Source organism: Palaemon carinicauda, chromosome 2, assembly GCF_036898095.1.
Source record: "Palaemon carinicauda isolate YSFRI2023 chromosome 2, ASM3689809v2, whole genome shotgun sequence".
In the NCBI taxonomy this organism is placed as follows: domain Eukaryota; kingdom Metazoa; phylum Arthropoda; class Malacostraca; order Decapoda; family Palaemonidae; genus Palaemon; species Palaemon carinicauda.
In genome coordinates, this window is record NC_090726.1 from 191,809,219 (window position 1) to 191,829,218 (window position 20,000).

A 20,000-nucleotide genomic window follows, 5' to 3' on the forward strand; every position below is an offset into this window, starting at 1 on the left:
TATAAATCATCTACATTGTTACCTATAATATACGTATGCAAAATGCATGTTAATTTGTATAACAAGACAAATAATAGATGCATTGCCCGTATTCAATTTAATTACGGTAACTCGGCCTTTTTAGTAAAACTTATTTTATAGTTTTTTTTTTTTTTTTTTTTTTTTTTTTTTTTTTTTTTTTTTTTTTTTTTTTTTACAGAAAAAGTACATTCATTACCAAGTGTAATTAATTTATGTCATCTAAATGTGGTAGGTCAGTTTTTCGTGGTCATATTTTGCCATGTGACCTCATTCGGTTATCGACCAAGACTTCGACTTAAGCTAGTAGAAATAAAAAAAAAAATCTCGATAATAAATTCATCATCCAACACCAGAACAGTTCCAAAGAATAGTGTTTTCTCTTCAATTATTCACTGAAACAAGAAAAGAACGTGTTCTTGATGAAATAAAACACCAAATGCGTGCTGAGGACCGAAATTGTAACAATGAAATGAATGGCAGATTAAATGGGGGCAAACGATTGATTTAAATAAGCGCATTTCCTGGCCACACTTTCCTTAGCGGTTGGTTCCTGAAGTAATTGCGCACTTACACACACACAATATATGTTGAAATATACATTTCTTAATGAGAATTCGTCTCCATTTATGACTAGCCAAGTTCAGTTCGTTGGTTCTTGAGAGAGAGGTCGAAGCAAGTTTCCAATTAAACACAGCTGGGAAATAATGGCCTCAAGACAGGCCTCTAAATTCGATCCCAGGTTTAAATGAACGAATTTCTATTTTCTTTTCTGTCAAAAAGTAGAAGATAAACTCTAATACCTCCTGAGGGAGTTGCGATAAACTCGCGAGAAGAAAATTGGCTACGATCAACAAACAATCCGGAAACAAACTGACTATTGTCAGTGAAAGCTGAAAGTGTAAACGTGCTGCAAAAAATAGACCGTCTGGCAACGATAACTTTCCTGCCAAAGTGATTGGCTGTCGTGTGTGTGACGTCATAGACGTGAAGTTAAATCTTACCTGCCAAAGTGATTGGCTGGGCTGTGTGACGTCATCAGTGACGTTTTTTGTCACTTTTAGGGTCGGCGAAATGACTGAGTTTCCTTCTCTCTCTTTCTATGATATAATGATGATGAAGAAAATATTTGTTTCCGATATGTTCGAAATCCAAAGCAAAGAGAAAGTAAAAAAACACGTCATTATTATTATTATTATTATTATTATTATTATTATTATTATTATTATTATTATTATTATTATAAACCATATAAGAAATAATGGACAACTAAAATAAAAAATTTTAAAAACAATAACAACATTTAAACAGATGTTTCAAATATAAACTATAAAAAGACTTATGTCAGCCTGTCTAACATTTGCTGCAAGTTTGAGCTTTTGAAGTTCTACTGATTCAACTACCCGATTAGGAATATCATTCCACAACTTGGTCACAACTGGAATAAAACTTCATGAGTACTGTGTAGTATTGAGCCTCATGATGGAGAAGGCCTGACTATTAGAATTAACTGCATACCTAGTATTACGAACAAGATGAAACTGTCCAGGAAGACCTGAATGTAAAGGATGGTCAGAATTATAAAAAAAATCTTGTACAACATGCATAATGAACTAATTGAACGACGTTGCCAAAGATTAATATCTAGATCAGGAATAAGACATACTGCATGTATTGGATGCAGTGTAGCGTATAGCCTACTGCAATCATTAGTTATTATCATTATTATTATTACTTGCTAAGCTACAACCCTAGTTGTAAAAACAGGGTGCTATAAGCCCAGGGGCTCCATCAGGGAAAATAGCCTAGTGAGGAAAGGAAAAACAAGGAAAAATTAAATTTTTGAGAAGAGTAACAACATTTAAATTAATATCTCCTATATAAACTATAAAAACTTCAACAAAACATGGAGGAAGAGAAAGAAGATATAACAGCGTGCCCGAGTGTACCCTCAAGCAAGAGAACTCTAACCGAAGGCAGTGGAGGGCCATGGTACAGAGGCTATGGCACTACCCAAGATTAGAGAACAATGGTTTGATTTTGGAATGTCCTTCTCCTAGAAGAGCTGCTTACCATAGCTAAAGAGTCTCTTCTACTCTTAACAAGAGGAAAGTAGCCACTGAACAATTACAGTGCAGTAATTAACCCCTTGGATGAGGAAGAATTGTTTGGTAATCTCAGTGTTGTCAGGTGCATGAGGCCAGAGGAGAATCTGTAAAGAATAGGCCAGACTATTCGGTGTATGTGTAAGCAAAGGGAAAGTAAACCGTAACCAGAGAGGAGGACCCAATGTAATACTGCATGATCATTAAACAATCATTCTTCATAGAAATTATTAATAGCGTTTCCGTGGGGGTTTGAATGCCACTAATGAATGACAGGGCCAAGGGACAGTGGCATTGCCCTATCGAGCTGGAGAATGCCCTAGAGACTGACCATATATACATAGGATCAGCCTCCAAGCCCCCTCTCCACCCACACTAGGACCAAGGAGTGCCAGGCAATGGCTGCTGATGACTCAGCAGATAGACCTATAGGCTCCCCCAAACACTCCATCCTTAGCTCACAAGGATGGTGAGATTGCAGCGACTAAAGAAACTAACGAGTTTGAGCGGTGCACTGTCGACAATATTTAAAGGTCTTTACAATACTTTATCGGGCCTTACCTCCACCTACTTTTTAGCCCTCTCCTTCAATGTGTCATAGGACAACCACTGGGTGTCCCTCCAGTACCCCTTGGGTGCAGAATGGTCTCACAGACCCCAGCACCGAGATATGTAACCAAATATTATTAAATATAATCCATTTCATTATGATTTTGTCGTAATAAAAGTGATCTATTAAATCGAGGTTCGTGGATGTTAGCGGAAATGAATAATGAATAATAGAAGACCTATTGTATGTCCCTTTTATGTAGATAGCTGATCTGCTCAACTTACTAATGAATAAACCTCTCTCTCTCTCTCTCTCTCTCTCTCTCTCTCTCTCTCTCTCTCTCTCTCTCTCTCTCTCTAAAAACGGTAGTTTAAATTGAATATAAATTTTTTTTCAAAGGTCTCTCTCTCTCTCTCTCTCTCTCTCTCTCTCTCTCTCTCTCTCTCTCTCTCTATGTAATTTGAAACGTTTCTGGCATTGTACAATAGACTATGCATTATATGTTCTATTAGCACACAGGTATATATATATATATATATATATATATATATATATATATATATGTATATATATATATATATATATATAAATATATATATATATATATTTATATATATATATATATATATATATATATATATATATATATATATATATATATATATTTCCTAATGGAGCCTTTGGCCTTAGAACTTCCTGATTTTCCAACTAGGGTTATAGCTTATTTCATAATAATAATAATAATAATATTGTAACTTACCTCACCATAATGGTAAAGCCTTTTTTAAATACAATTATAAATAATTATTACCTAAGCATCAAAATAAAATACGTTACAAATAAGTTTTTTATCCTAAAATTCTGATCCCGATATGTAATTTATAACCAGGAAGCAAATAGTATACATTTATGCTGAATATAGATGAGTTCATAAGTGGATAATTACTTGTGGCTTTTTATTTTACCTTTTTTAACTTACAATTTTCAGTGATACAGACTAAAATCACTATCAGTTCTTTCCTCAGACATCATTTAAAACACTTCCAGAAGGCTATGATCACTGGCTACACCTCTAGAAGAGTTGGAAGACCCAGGCCTACATGGCTTAGGACTATGAAGCGTGAAGTGGAAGTTGATGAATGGAGAAGTATTGCTTTAAAAGCTCAAGATAGAGACGACTGGCGAAATCTAACCAAGGCCCGTTGCGCCAATAGGCGTGGGAGGAGCGGATGATGAAGACACTTCTTGATTTTACTCCACTGCCTCTACAACGTTTACATTGATTCAAGAAGGCTATCTATCTACCGAGGCACTCCCCCAAATTTTTAGGGGTAACTGACATCAAAATAATCAAAAGATAAATTTTTATCTTTTTTATCCTCCTTGCTTGACGAAGAACAGTCAAGTTTGGTTGGTAGTGTGCTGCTTGCATTATTTAAATTGAAATGCTTGGTAGTTTTTAAGTGTCCTTCGTACGCCTGATATCGGTTTTTAACCCTTTGCCTGATTATTCAACCTTTTAATTCTTCTAAACCTACAAGGTCGAGAATGAGTGAGAACACAGAATCACAAGACTTGATGCCACACAACAGAAAATACAGCCGTTTGTACCAACCGTGTGTCACACAATTGTACATAATTCCTTTTGTATATATTATGCTTGTATCTTCGCTCTTCCCTCGCACTAAAACGAACATGAAAATTCATGTCTGCTGTTTTGCTCTGTAACATTGTCTGTCTCTCGAGCATGTTATGTCCTGTTGCCTTGAGGTTTTGTATATAAAGGAGAGAGTTCTTTATTAAACAACTCAGTCGATTGCATCCTGCCTTTGAGTTCACAACCCTCTCTCGGCCCGTTACACGTTTCTAGTCCGTTGCAGGACAATGGCTTCAGACATGTCTTGTTCGTGGCTGTGGTTTAGCCATTTTCGTCACCACTCTGTTCACTGCAGATTGGTGATAGTGGAAGACTTTGGTCTGATCGCTTACAGCATACCAAGCTAGTATGGGTGGTCATGACTAGTACAGCTTTGCTGTTCATGGCGATATACAAACCCCTTCTCCACGTTAAGATATTCCCACATAGAATTGGATAATATCTTGACCACAATAGAGTTCCATTAACATGCATTGCTGAGGACCATCTTCTATATTATTATTATTATTATTATTATTATTATTATTATTATTATTATTATTATTATTATTATTATTATTAAGAAAATATAAACTGGGCTCCACGACGCACTGGAAGAGTTGGAAGGCCCAGGCCTACATGGATGAGGACAATGAAGCGTGAAGTGGGAGATGATGAAAGGAGAAGTATTGATGTAAATGCTCAATATAGACATGACTGGTGAAATCTAACAGAGGCCTTTGCATCACTAGGCGTAAGAGGAGATGATGATGGTGATGATGATTATTATTGTTATTATTATGGTTGTTGTTGTTGTTGTTGTTGTTGTTATTGTTATTAGCTAAGCTACAACTCTATAAACCCTCAACAGTCTTCTTACCAGGATTCATGCAATGAGTACCAAGCACATGTAAGGTAGATATGTTATGGCATTTGTATTAATTGTATTAATTATCTAAGGCCTTAATGTGGCCTCCTTGTAATTAATCCTTCCTCATAATTTCATTCAATTTAATTCCAATTTCTTTAGCTGAAAGTATTTTGTAAATCATATAAATTTTCAAAATACCCTCAGGTATGTATAGAAACTAGGAAAATAGCCTCAGCTATGTAAAGAAACCAGGTAAATACCTTCAGGTATGTATAGAAACCAGGAAATATAACCTCAGCTATATAACCAGGTAAATACCTTCAGGTATGTATAGAAACCAGGAAATATAACCTCAGCTATGTAACCAGGTAAATACTTTCAGGTATGTATAGAAACCAGGAAAATAATCATAGCTATGTAAAGAAACCAGGTAAATACCTTCAGGTATGTATAGAAACCAGGAAAATAATCATAGCTATGTAAAGAAACCAGGTAAATACCTTCAGGTATGTATAGAAACCAGGAAATATAACCTCAGCTATGTAACCAGGTAAATACCTTGAGGTTTGTATAGAAACCAGGAAAATAATCATAGCTATGTAAAGAAACCAGGTAAATACCTTCAGGTATGTATAGAAACCAGGAAATATAACCTCAGCTATGTAAAGAAACCAGGTAAATACCTTCAAATATATATAGAAACCGGGAAAATAACCTCAGACATGTTTCTCCTCCTCATGGATTTTGTAATGCATAGAATAGTTGGGGATGGTGGAGAAGGATTGGACTGAATTGGTAACAGGCGAAATCTAACCGAGGCCCTTTGCGTCAATATCATTATTATTATTATTTGTTAAGCTACAACCCTAGTTGGAAAAGCTGAATGTTTTAAGCCCATGGGCTCCAACAGGGAAAATAGCCCAGTGAGGAAAGGAGACAAAGAAAAATGAAATATTTAAAGAACACTAACACTAAAATGAATATTTCCTATATATATAGTATAAAAACTTCAACATAATACGAGGAGGAGAAATAAGATAGAATAGTGTGCCCAAGTGTACCCTCAAGCAAGAGAACTCTAACCCAAAACAGTTGAAGTCCATGGTACAGAGGCTATGGCACTACTTAAAACTAGAGAGCAATGGTTATATTTTGGAGTGTCCTTCTCCTAGAAGAGCTGTTTACCATAGCTGAAGAATCTCTTCTAGTCTTACCAAGAGGAAAGCAGCCACTGAACAACTAGGGTGCAGTAGCTAACCTCTTGAATAAAAAAGAATAGTTTGGTAATCTCAGTGTTGTCAAGTGTATGAAGACAGAGGAGAATATATAAAGAATTTGCCAGATTATTCGGTGTATGAGTAGGCAAAGGAAAAATGAACCGTAACCAGATAAAAGGATCCAGTGTAGTACTGTCTAGCCCAAGGATGGGGAACCTGCGGCCTTAAGGCCGCATATGGCCTTCTGGACCATCAAGTGCGGTCTCCTACGGCCTTTGATATATGTACAGCAGGGATCGACAACCTTTTGAGCACAATGTGTCACTTGATAATTTATAAAAAAAAAAAAATTCACTACCTTACGTGCCAGTTGTTATTTTTAGCACCATATAGAAAAATTAAAATTATACATGTATAGTATGTAGTGACCATTTCCATTATAATCTATTTTCCTGAACATGCATGACATAAATGTTTGATATGCCATAATAAAGCATATTTTCCATTAGTAAAAGTCTTTCAATGCTTAGCAATACACAGACATAGTTTTTAACTGACTTCAGTTCCTTGTTTTCGCAAACATTCACGGTTTTGAACACATTACTTTGTTTCTCATAGCTGGATACTACATTCTTAATTGCCTTAGCCTTGACTGCTAGTGTTTTCTTTCAAAGTGTGGTTCAACACTCGATGTGAGAGACACAACATTCTTGCAGCAGAGAACACAAACAGCAAGATCAATCTGATAAATAAATCCAGTCATTTCTCCATGATGACTGAAATAATCGGACATGAAACTTGAATCTTTTTTCATAGTACAGTAGTCATCATGACAATTAATTAGAAAGAATATTACGTACGGTGACTAAAAGACTCACTGGAACAACAGGGACCATACTCAGGTAGCGTAATCAAAATCTCGAGGAATTATAAACGGGACCATACTCGGGTAGCGTAATCAAAACCTCGAGGAATTATAAACGGGACCATACTCGGGTAGCGTAATCAAAATCTCGAGGAATTATAAACGGGACCATACTCGGGTAGCGTAATCAAAATCTCGAGGAATTATAAACGGGACCATACTCGGGTAGCGTAATCAAAATCTCGAGGAATTATAAACGGGACCATACTCGGGTAGCGTAATCAAAATCTCAAGGAATTATAAACGGGACCATACTCGGGTAGCCAATCTGACCTGATGAGGGGAATTACTTGATCGTGGGATATGGCATGCAAAATCGTATTTGTGCGGATCGGTACACATCATAGGAAAGGAAACGTAGTGAGATAGATAGATAAATAGATAGATAGATATATGATATTTTAAATCATAAAAAATTATAAACTATGCACAATACACATTCTCTCTCTCTCTCTCTCTCTCTCTCTCTCTCTCTCTCTCTCTCTCTCTCTCTCTCTCTCTCTCTCTCTCTCTCTCTCTCTCTCTCTGTATTTTTTAGGATTATTTCTTTGCTCCTTCGAATCAAATGCCCTGCCATAGACAAGCACTCCGCCTGCCAAGTCTGGCACGCGTGCCATAGGTTGCCGACCCCTGATGTACAGCATGTGCAGTATGGTTCTGCTTTGACAATGAATAGTGTGTGTTTGAAATCATTCTACTGTATGTACACACATACAAGTATGGGAAAGTTGTGTTCAGTGATGTACCTTCCAGAGAATGGAAGCAATTTTCCTTGAATTCAATGAATCCTAACTTAATACAACTAGCAGTTTTTCCTTGTCAGCTGCAGCAGCTGTTGTAGCTGTCAAGGAAAAACTACTAGTTGCAGTGAGTGAGTGATTTAACGTATGACGGACGAGAGAGTTCCTGTTTTGTCCATCTCCTCACTGTGATCTATGTTAGTTTTAGATGAGCCAACAGGTTCCAGATTTTTGGCATAAAAATATTTTATTTGTGCTTTCACTGATGAGTTTTGATTGTATGAAAAACAGCTTCCATTAGATAACCTTAACGCAAGGACAAGAGGAACAGACATTTTAACAACTGCAATATGCAATGTCACAAAGGAGGACTAAATTTTACTTCTTTATTATAATAACTTATGCACTGATGGTGTTCCAGCTATGATGGCTAAAAACTAGGGATTTATTGAACATCTTAAGAAAGCAGATAATTGATTTTTTCAATGAAAACAGCTAAGTGTGTTTAAATATATACAATTTTTTACTGGGATGTTGCATTTTTATGAGATGTGATTGTTTAAAAAGTACCTACTTGCTAATATGAATATTTGAAAAGGTTATATTGTTGATATTTATAAGCTATCTTTTCCAAAAGATTAATATTATCTTATTTATTACTTCAATGCAAAGAACCTACTTGCTTAACTAAAGTAATTTGAAAAGGACATGCTTTCGATATTATTCATTTACTTACAGTAGTTTGAAAACTACCCAAACTTGAATGAAATATTTTAAAATTTAGTTTTCAATATAATTCATTTACTGATTACTTGTATAAAAAGTACTCAATTCAAATATTTGAAATTGTAATGCTTTAAGTTTTATAAACCTGTCACTCTTTCTTTAGATTACTAATAAATTACTTGGAAGATGAAATAACCAACAAAATTCTATGCGGTTAAGGAGCATTGAGGAATTGCAAGATGGCCTTCATCCAAAAAAGGGTTCCCCACCCCTGGTCTAGCCAGTCAAAGGACCCCATAACTCTCCAGCGGTAGTATCTCAACGGGTGGCTGGTGCACTAGCGTAGGAGACGATGATGATGCATGGAAATCACGAAAATCCCCTCACATATCTGTAGAAAACAGGAGCATATCCGCAGATATGTATAGAAAAATACCCTCATGTACAGAAACCAGGTGCATCCCCTCCCTTATGTATAGAAAGCAGGAAAATTACCTCAGAGATTGCCTTACCTTATTGCCTTATTGCCTTATTTTTTGTTTGGGTTCCCCCAGGTCCCTCAGTGTGAGGCACCTCGTATATCCACCAGAGAGTTGCTAATGCATCTTCCGGTGTATTTTGCATCTTCCAGTCTTGGATGGTCTGGGATGCATCATAGGTATTTATCGAGCTTATTCTTAAACACATCTACGCTCACTCCTGATATGTTTCTTAGATGAGCTGGCAGCACATTAAATAGTCGCTGCATTATCGATGCTGGTGCGTAGTGGATTAATGTCCTGTGCGCCTTTCTCAGTTTACCTGGAATATTTTTTGGCACTATTAATCTACCTCGGCTTGCTCTTTCTGATATTTTAAGCTCCATGATGTTTTCAGTAATTCCTTCTATTTGCTTCCATGCTTGTATTATCATGTAGCGTTCTCTTCTCCTTTCTAGACTGTATAGTTTTAAAAATTGCAGTCTTTCCCAGTAGTCAAGGTCCTTAACTTCTTCTATTCTAGCAGTATAGGACCTTTGTACACTCTCTATTTGCGCAATATCCTTTTGGTAGTGTGGGTACCATATCACATTGCAGTACTCGAGTGTACTACGCACATAAGTTTTGTAAAGCATAATCATGTGTTCAGTTTTTCTTGTTTTAAAGTGTCTGAATAACATTCCCATTTTTGCTTTACATTTAGCCAACAGTGTTGCTATTTGGTCGTTGCATAACATATTCCTATTTAAAATTACACCAAGGTCTTTAATTGCTTCCTTGTTTGTGATTGTCTCATTATTAGGTCCCTTGTATGCATACACCATTCCTTCTCTGTTTCCATAATTTATTGATTCGAATTTATCGGAGTTAAATACCATCCTATTTATCTCCGCCCATTCATATATTTTGTTTAGATCTCTTTGTAGTGAGTTCCTATCTTCATCACAAGTAATTTCTCTACTTATTCTTGTGTCATCGGCGAAACTTCTCACTACGGAGTTTTCAACATCACAGTCTATAGAAAGCAGGAAAATGACCTCAGAGATGTATAGAAACCAGGAAAATGACCTCAGAGATGTATAGAAAGCAGGAAAAGGACCTCAGAGATGTATAGAAACCATGAAAATGACCTCAGAGATGTATAAAAAGCAGGAAAATGACCTCAGAGATGTATAGAAAGCAGGAAAATGACCTCAGAGATGTATAGAAACCAGGAAAATGACCTCAGAGATGTATAGAAAGCAGGAAAATGACCTCAGAGATGTATAGAAAGCAGGAAAAGCCCCTCAGATATATATATATATATATATATATATATATATATATATATATATATATATAGAAAAAATACCCTATCACGTATAGAAACCGGGAAAATGCCCTCAGATATATATATATATATATATATATATATATATATATATATATATATATATATATATATATATATATGGGTGTGTATTGAAAGAGTGACATTCCGAAAGAGTGACATAACACAAGAGTGACAAACATGAATAAAAATTCAAAAGAGTGACATAACAAAAGAGTGACAAAGCTAAATTAGAATTCAAAAGATTGACAAATTGAGGCCTCTTTCCCTCTAACTTTAAAATAGTGGTTATGCTAAATAGTAGTTGTGGATACTTTGCTTTTTTTCTCTCTCTTTCTCCTTTCTGTCTCTTTTTCAATAATTTCGAGAAAATACTTTAGTTGTCTAAGAGTTTTCGGCCGGATTATTTTATACTTATAGAGAAGATTTTTTTCCAAATCCGGCTGCCCATAATGGATGAATACAATTTTGTGAAATCTCATAAAGGAAAAGAAAAGTTAGTCTATAGAGGGCACATATATCGACATCAAAGATGCCGAGAACAAAATCATTATTTCAGGTGCTAGGACAAAACTTTGGTGGTGCTGCAACACTTCGTGGGATTCAGCTTTTTAATACACAAGGTGGTATGATATCTGAAGGAAAGGAACATAACCATGCACCGATTGCTGGGAGAAAGGATGTACTACAATGTATTGATGAAGTGAAAGGTCCGGCAAAGAGTACAAATGCAACACCGGCGGCAATCGTGCAAGAAACCAGACAGAAAATAGATATAAACTATGCTGTTGAAATGCCATCTACATCAGCTATAAGACAAGCTATTCATCGTATACGTAAAAAAGAATTTCCAGTGGAAGCAAATTCTGCCACTGATTTAGTAATCCCAAATAAGCTGAAGGTTACTCATACTGGGGAAAGAAACTTCCTTTTGTATGACACCAAGACCGAAAGTGAGACTTTGAATGCAGAATTCGAGGAGGAAGAGGTACAGGAAAGAATTCTAGCTTTCGGTAGTGAAAATAATTTACGAAGACTAGCCGAGTCGGATATCTGGTTCCTTGATGGGACATTTAAAACGTGTCCTAAGCAATTCTATCAAATATACACTATCCATTACATATTCCAGGGGCAAATATTACCGGCTGTCTATGTGTTGCTGCCTCTGAAAACAACGCAGATATAATCATCAATGCTAGAACATTTACTTTCAGTTGCAGGAGCAAAAGGAATTCAGTTAACTCCTAGATTCATCATGATAGATTTTGAGTTATCTTGTATCAAAGAAAAATTTCCCGGATGCTTTTTCCACCTATATCAAAGTATTTACCGAAGTATTCAAAAGTATAGCCTCGTTGATGTATACAAAAATAATTGCGATTTAGCTTTAGGTTTACGACAGTTGGCAGCGCTCGCATTTCTACGACCTGATGACATCCATGATGCATATCTATGTCTTGCAAATAACACCCCAGATGAAGCAGAACCGGTTTATAAATATTTCGGGGAAACGTATGTGCTAGGTAGGCGCATAATTTCACGAAGGGGAAGGCCAAGACAAAACCAATTACGTCACCCTCCACGGTTTCATCCATCTTTTTGGAGCATCCATCATTTGCAAGAACTCAATCTCCCAAGAACGAATAATGGAGTAGAGGCTTGGCACAGGAGATTTGAAACCGTCGTTGAGCGTTACAATTTGGGTGTGTACTCAATGATTCGGGAATTTGTCAAAGAAGACCATCGAACAGACAAAGAAATACAAAGTTTAACATCGGGCATTAATCCGTCTAAGAAAAAACAAAAATAGAAGAAATCCAAAGAGAAAAAAGGCTGTCAACAGTTTTAAGTAGAGAGGGGGAAATCAGTTTGAGTGATTACATAATTGGTATTGCACACATTTTACTTTTTGGTGCAAGTAATAGGCTTAACAACTTAGACGAAGACATTAGTGAAGGTGAACAATAAAAATTTTAGCTTTTTTGCTTTTTTTACGAGAAATACTCAATTTTTTTTAAAGAACTTTTATATTTACGTATGTATTTCACCGATCGATAACATTTCAATTATTTTTTTTTTTTAATTAACAAAGATGTTTAATTTTCAAAGTACTATTGTATATTTCACATTTTTTTTATAATTTTATATTTTTATATTTGTGTATGTTTTACAAAAAATAAATATCTTAATTGCTGAATCAGTTTTAGTAACCAGTGTCACTCTTTTGATTAATATAATAAATTGTCACTATTTTGTTATGTCACTCTTTTGATCTGTCACTCTTCTGAGTAGCATTTTTGTCGCTCTTACGTTATGTCACTCTTCTGAATTGTCACTCTTTTGAAGAGATCCCATATATATATATATATATATATATATATATATATATATATATATGAATATATATATATACATATATATATATATATATATAAATATATATATATATATATATATATATATATATATATATATATATATAGAAAAAATACCCTATCACGTATAGAAACCAGGAAAATGCCCTCATATATATATACATATATATATATATATATATATATATATATATATATATATATATATATATATATGTGTGTGTGTGTATATATATATGAATATATACATACATACATATATATATATATATATATATATATATATATATATATACATATATATGTAGAAACCAAGAAAATGCCATCTGTTATGTATAGAAACTGGGAAAATCCCTCAGATATGTATATACTAGGAAACTGCCCTCAGATATGTATAGAAAAGATACGCTTATGAGTATAGACCTTATATCTATAGACCTTGTATCTATAGACCTTGTGTATAGATTCCAGGAAAATGCCCTCACATATGTATAGAAACCAGGAAACACCCTCAAATATGTATAGAAAATATGAAAATATCCTCAGATATGTACAGAAACCAGGTAAATACCCTCATATATGTATAGGAAAAAATACCCTCATATGCATAGATACCAGGAAAATACCCTTGTATATATATATATATATATATATATATATATATATATATATATATATATATATATATGTGTGTGTGTGTGTGTGTGTGTGTGTGTGTGTGTGTGTGTGTGTAAAAATCACAGGAAAACGTGATGCTCAGATGCAGAAGAACCACAGGGAAAATGAAAATACGAAATATACGATTAAGTCCTGACTAGTTTCGTGATACTCAGAAGAAGTATCACGAAACTAGTCAGGACTTAATCGTATATTTCGTATTTTCATTTTCCCTGTGGTTCTTCTGCATATATATATATATATATATATATATATATATATATATATATATATATATATATATATATATATATATATATATATATATAAAAGGAAAATACCCTCAGATATGTATAAAAAATAAAGAAAATACCCTGAAATATGTAAAGAAACCAGCAAAATGTCCTCAGATATGTAAAGCTTCGCGTAATTTATTATGGCAAAAATTTTTTTTGGATAAAATAACGTCTTTTTATGAATTGTATAATGTTTTTTATGCATGTCAATAGACAGTACTTTCTATAGACAGGAACAAATGTCATAAAAATATGTGTAAGAACAATATGATATTCTTTTGCGATAACTTTTCCAAAAAGAAAGATAACTTTTGTCAAGATGCAATGATTTCCTGAAACAGGAACCTCTGGCAACTTTCGTAATATTATCGACCGGACGGTTACACCATTCTTTCTCTTTCATCTGCCTATCTTATAAATTTCACGAACAATTTAATGTGTATTTGTGAAATTTATTTTCGGCCATATCATTAACTCTAATCACTCGCTGTCATTGTAAAAACAGACTGCAAGTTCTTTGAATAATGTGGCTAAAGAAGGAAAAGAAGTGATTAGTGCAGTTGCACCACACAACCAAGGAAGTGACGCATATGTGGACAGGATACGTTTGAGAGAATTCATGAAAAATAAAATTTTCAAATGAACTGAATTAGTCTGTCGCCATCACTATATATATATATATATATATATATATATATATATATATATATATATATATATATATATATATATATATATATATATAGTGATGGCGACAGACTAATTCAGTTCATTTACATATCAGTTTCCGTTTTCTTTTTTTTTCAAATGAAAGAAAAATTTCTTTCCTAAGTTTTAATATGTTTAATGATAATGAATTCAACACGAGAGAGAAGAATGACTTCTTTCTAGGTGGTCTTAATATCATTTGTTGCTAAGCAAGGCCTGTTTGTGTGTGTACACCAACGAAGTTGAGAGGGGGTTATGTTTTCACCTCCCCCCGTTTGTTTTGTTTGTTTGTGAACAACTTCCCGGCCACAGTTTTACTCATTAAATAGTGAAACTTTAAGGGATTCATTTTTATGTTGAGACGTGGAAGTGATTCAATTTTGAAAGTCCTAGGTCAAAGGTCAAGGTCAAAGCCGAGCAAAAGGTTAACCGAAATAAGCTGCCGTGGTGGAGGTTTGTACTCTCAGAATGCCTTTCTAGTTCGTAAATATGTTTTTGTGTTTTGATATACAGTATATGTGAAATTTTAAATGACGTTAGATTTATGTTGAGCGTTGTTAAATAAAATTTGACAATTGGATATAGTGTGTTTCCACATTGCATTGGTATTGTAGTTGGTGATGGTGGAGCAAAGTTGCATCGCCTGATAGAAGATTTGGAAATCTTTTGACATTAGAAATAAAATGGAAGTGAATGTAACGAAATAGTCTTTTGATTAGCAAAATTAAAGGTTGGTAGCAATGATATGTTTTCGGGAGTGTGAATAACAAATGATCGAAGGATAAGTTAATCATTTAGCACGGAAAACAAAGCCCGTTGTATCTGCGAATAAAAGAAAAATACTGATAAAAGCAGCTTTGAAAGCTAAATTTTATACATATATATATATATATATATATATATATATATATATATATATATATATATATATATATATATATATATATATATATATATATATATATAAATGAATGAACATTAATATAAACCATTCAGCATATATATATATATATATATATATATATATATATATATATATATATATATATATACATATATATATATATATATATATATATATATATATATAATGTATAAGTGTATATACGTATATATTAAAGTATGCATGTATACATATAAATGTTTACATGTTTATGCATGCATATGAATAAATAAATCTTTCATATTAACAACAAAAGAAAATGATGTGGGAATTTTTATACCCTAAATTCTGAAAAAAAGATTAGATTTTATTTCCATTTGCATATCCTCGTAGCCATAATATAATACCCTTAACGAGATTTGCGCTTTTAAAAGAGTAAGGGAATTACGAATACATTTTGGTCTCATTCCTATTCCAAAATCCTCACATTTTTTTCTGATTTAAGATAACTTGTCAATTTGAACTCGCTAATTCCATACTCTTTCGGAAAACCTATTTTGAAAGATTTGGAGTAAAATTCAGATTTTTTTCTCTTTCATTTCTAGGAAAAACGTCTGCTGGCTAATTAGGGTCGTATAAGTAATTTGTTTTGATTTTTCTACTCGTAGGAGTGAATTAAAAAGGGTTATGCTAATATTGGTAGTTTCTTTATTTTGGAATTTAAATTAGAACAGACTTAAAAGTACGTCATACGACACCTCACCCTATTTAATAAGTCAATCACAAGTATAAGCACGCCAGCGTGCACTTTTCCACTTGCACACTCGAATATAATCACACAACCACACACTCGTGTGTGTCTCTATATATATGTATATATATATATATATATATATATATATATATATATATATATATATATATATAGTACTTATACACACACACACACACATATATATATATATATATATATAGTACTTATACATATATATGCATATATATGTAGTACTTATACACATACACACACACACACACACATATATATATATATATATATATATATATATATATATATATAATGTACATACATAAACACACACACACATATATATAAATATATGTAAATGTATATACATACAGTAGGTATATATAAATATATATACAGTATATATATATATATATATATATACATATATATATATATGTATATAAATGGAGATATATATATATATATATATATATATATATATATATATATATATATATATATATATATATTTGTTAGTATATATATGTATATATATAAATTTATATATAAATATATATATATATATATATATATATATATATATATATATATTTCTTATATATTTATTTCATCTATTGGGTAAAACCTATGCTTCATTACTAGAAAAATAGATTTGCCATATTTTTTTTTTTCCCGGGAGTGCCAGATGTAAGTGTAAGGGTCCTATTCTTTGTCTTGGGCAATGTGATGAAAGGGCAGTCCCTCTTCATAAAACCGATGTTTTTCGTCCAAGAAATGTGTTTGTAATAAATGAAAAACAATAATCTATACTATCTAGTTTTACGAAAGAAACACTTATGTTTAAGAATGGGTATAAACATACAGCAAACGTTGTGGGTATCATTTGCAAGATTGAATTAGGAATGTGAAATAAATGAAATAAAAATATATTCTGGCATCTGTCTGCTAAGTTTGATGTCAGATTATTGGGTCAAATATTCTAAAAAAATATTTTTACCCCCACCAGTAAACTCGAGTGTTATCCCTTTAGTTCTCTTTAAATTTCTAATACCATCAGTCTATTCCAGACGTGCTAGAAAATATAAGATCACTGTTATTAGATAGATGGAATGAAAATTAATGAAAAATTTAACTGACATCAATAATGATAATTTACTAGAAAATATGGTATTCTAATAAATGTTCTGGATTCTTTGAAAATGTAAACGATATACCAAAGTTCTGTGTGTTGGATACGCATTGAAGAACGTTAATGTTTTATGTATTTATGAAAAATTAGATAAATAAACGTCCTTTTTTTTCTTCAAAAGATGGGAAGTGTATTAAAAAAATACTACGTATAATTCCAGTATCTTACACAGCAGCATTTACTGTAACCATTAATACAAAGATTGATAAAAGAAAAGATATGTAGATAATACATACATATGAAGGGAATGGAATGGGGAATGAAAACAAAGAAATAAGTACACAGGTGTAATTAAGATGTAAACCTTTTCCCTAGACTTCCAATGTCTTAAGCAGATCTTCCCAAGAATGGTTATCTCTACGGGAAGACTTTAAAAGTCCTTACCCTTAGATCTCACAACTTTGCATTTGCTACCTAGCAATCTTAGAATGTTCGACAGAGTATAAGTGTGAACTGAATTTCAGGATTTACTTTGGGCGAGCACTGTCTTACTTACTAGCGAGTTTTATCTAACTTCACGACCCACCAGCAGACTCAATTGATGGTATTTAATTTTAATTACCCCTAATGAGTCAATATATGATTTTCATCATGTTAGGTCCGCCCTGGTCAGCGTGGTGATGAAAACTTGCCAAGCCCAGGAAATGAATAAGGAAATGTTTGAGGCCTTTGTACTGCAGTGGACCAGAAACAGCTGCATTTGTTGTTGTTGTTTTCGTTGTTATATATATATATATATATATATATATGTATATATATATGTATATATATATATATATATATATATATATATATATATATATATATATTTTATATATATATAGATAGATAGATAGATAGATAGATAGATATATGGATAGATAGATATGCCCGTTCACTATGTTATACTCGGTGTCAATGATCTTAGATGTCAGTATGCCAGAAAACCTCAAATCAATCAATCAATCACTATGTTATACCCGGTACAGACCTACAGAATCTCTACAAGCCTTTAAAAGTGAGGCTGTTAACCTTTCTTTCTTGACCCCAACAGATGCTGTTGCCAATTCTCATGTGGATGGACCGATCAAGGTGAAAAAACAGTGGGAACCACACTCAACTCGAGACGAGTCAGTGACGTCACGCGGAACCCAGAACTACTCACGGGTCTTCCACCTTGTGACCGATGCCCGGGAGTTTTCCACGGAAGTAACCACGAATGTCTTGTGTTGTAACCAAGCTACGGTTTCAATATTTGCCGATTGGATATTACATGAGGTGGGTGGTAAGATCTTCACATTTCTCATGCTACTTGCATATGTATGTATATATTTTTGTGTGTTCATCGGCCTAATATATAAAGTAGCTGAATTTTTTTCGTCACATGTTACGTTTTGGTGTTTATATTTGTGCTAGTTTTCGCGACTGATAATCTATCTTTTCATAGCTACTATTAGATAAACACAGCTTGTATCATCCTTTCTCTCTCTCTCTCTCTCTCTCTCTCTCTCTCTCTCTCTCTCTCTCTCTCTCTCTCTCTCTCTCTCTCTCTCTCTCTCAATTGTTACAGTTTGTCTCCATATATCCTAGGAAACTTCTTGTAGAAATGTGTTTTTTTAATATTTGTTTTCCTGTTTACAGTTTCTCTTCAGTTTCTCATGATATGAAAATGTTATGAATAGCTAGACTGTCATTCAGAATTATTACAGCCTTTCCTTAGTCAATGGATTATCCAATACAGTCAGCATTGATTTAATTAACAATTTTACCCACACGTTATAAGAAATGGTAATGACAGGACACTATTCTGTCTTATTTCTCTTCCTCTTGATTTTTTTTAAAGCATTTATAGGTTATATATGAAAGATCTATTCTAATATTATTGTTCTAAAAATATTTTGTTCTAATTTTTCTTTACTTATATAGTTTATTTATTTCCTTATTTCCTTTCCTCAGCGGGCTATATTCCCTATCGGGGGCCTTGGGCTTATAGTATGCTGCTTTTCCAACTAGGGTTGTAGCTTAGCTTGTTATAATAATAATAATAATAATAATAATAATAATAATATATAATGATAATAATAATAATAATAATAATAATAATAATAATAATAATAATAATAATGGTAAGAGAAATGAGCTAGATCTAGGAAATTATCATCGCAATGCAGGAATAATGAAGATGGCATTTCCCCTTGATTGGGTCGCAAATGATGACTTACGTTCAACTATTTGGTGTTTATCGATAATAATGAACATATAGTTTCGACATACGTCGTTTCCCCCCTCCATGTGAATTGATATTCCAAATGCATTTAAATGAGGTATTGTAAAACCTGAGTCATACGTGTGTTGTTACTTGTAGACAGAAACACGAGCAGTTGTTGTGACAATAATATCGTCTCACTATATTATTATTATTATTATTATTATTATTATTATTATTAGTAGTAGTAGTAGTAGTAGTAGTAGTAGTAGTAGTAGTATCAATTGATAAGCTACAACTCTAGTTGGAAAAGCAGGATGCTACAAGGAAAATAGCCCATT

At 33.1% G+C, this 20,000-nt stretch overlaps 2 protein-coding genes across 2 annotated transcripts in view; one reads left to right on the plus strand and one right to left on the minus strand.

Annotated features, from left to right (window-relative positions):
* Positions 1-904, minus strand: part of LOC137628869 (uncharacterized) — a 14,442-nt gene extending 13,538 nt beyond the window's left edge. The window contains exon 1 of the mRNA XM_068360123.1: positions 822-904. The gene's annotated coding sequence lies outside the window, so the exon portion shown is untranslated. The remainder of the gene's footprint in view (positions 1-821) is intronic.
* Positions 905-11,789: 10,885 nt separating this feature from the next.
* LOC137621679 (uncharacterized) lies at positions 11,790-12,407 on the plus strand. Its single transcript, XM_068352188.1, has one exon. It carries the CDS (start codon positions 11,790-11,792, stop codon positions 12,405-12,407), a length of 618 nt encoding a protein of 205 aa, XP_068208289.1.
* The last annotated feature ends 7,593 nt before the right edge of the window (positions 12,408-20,000 follow it).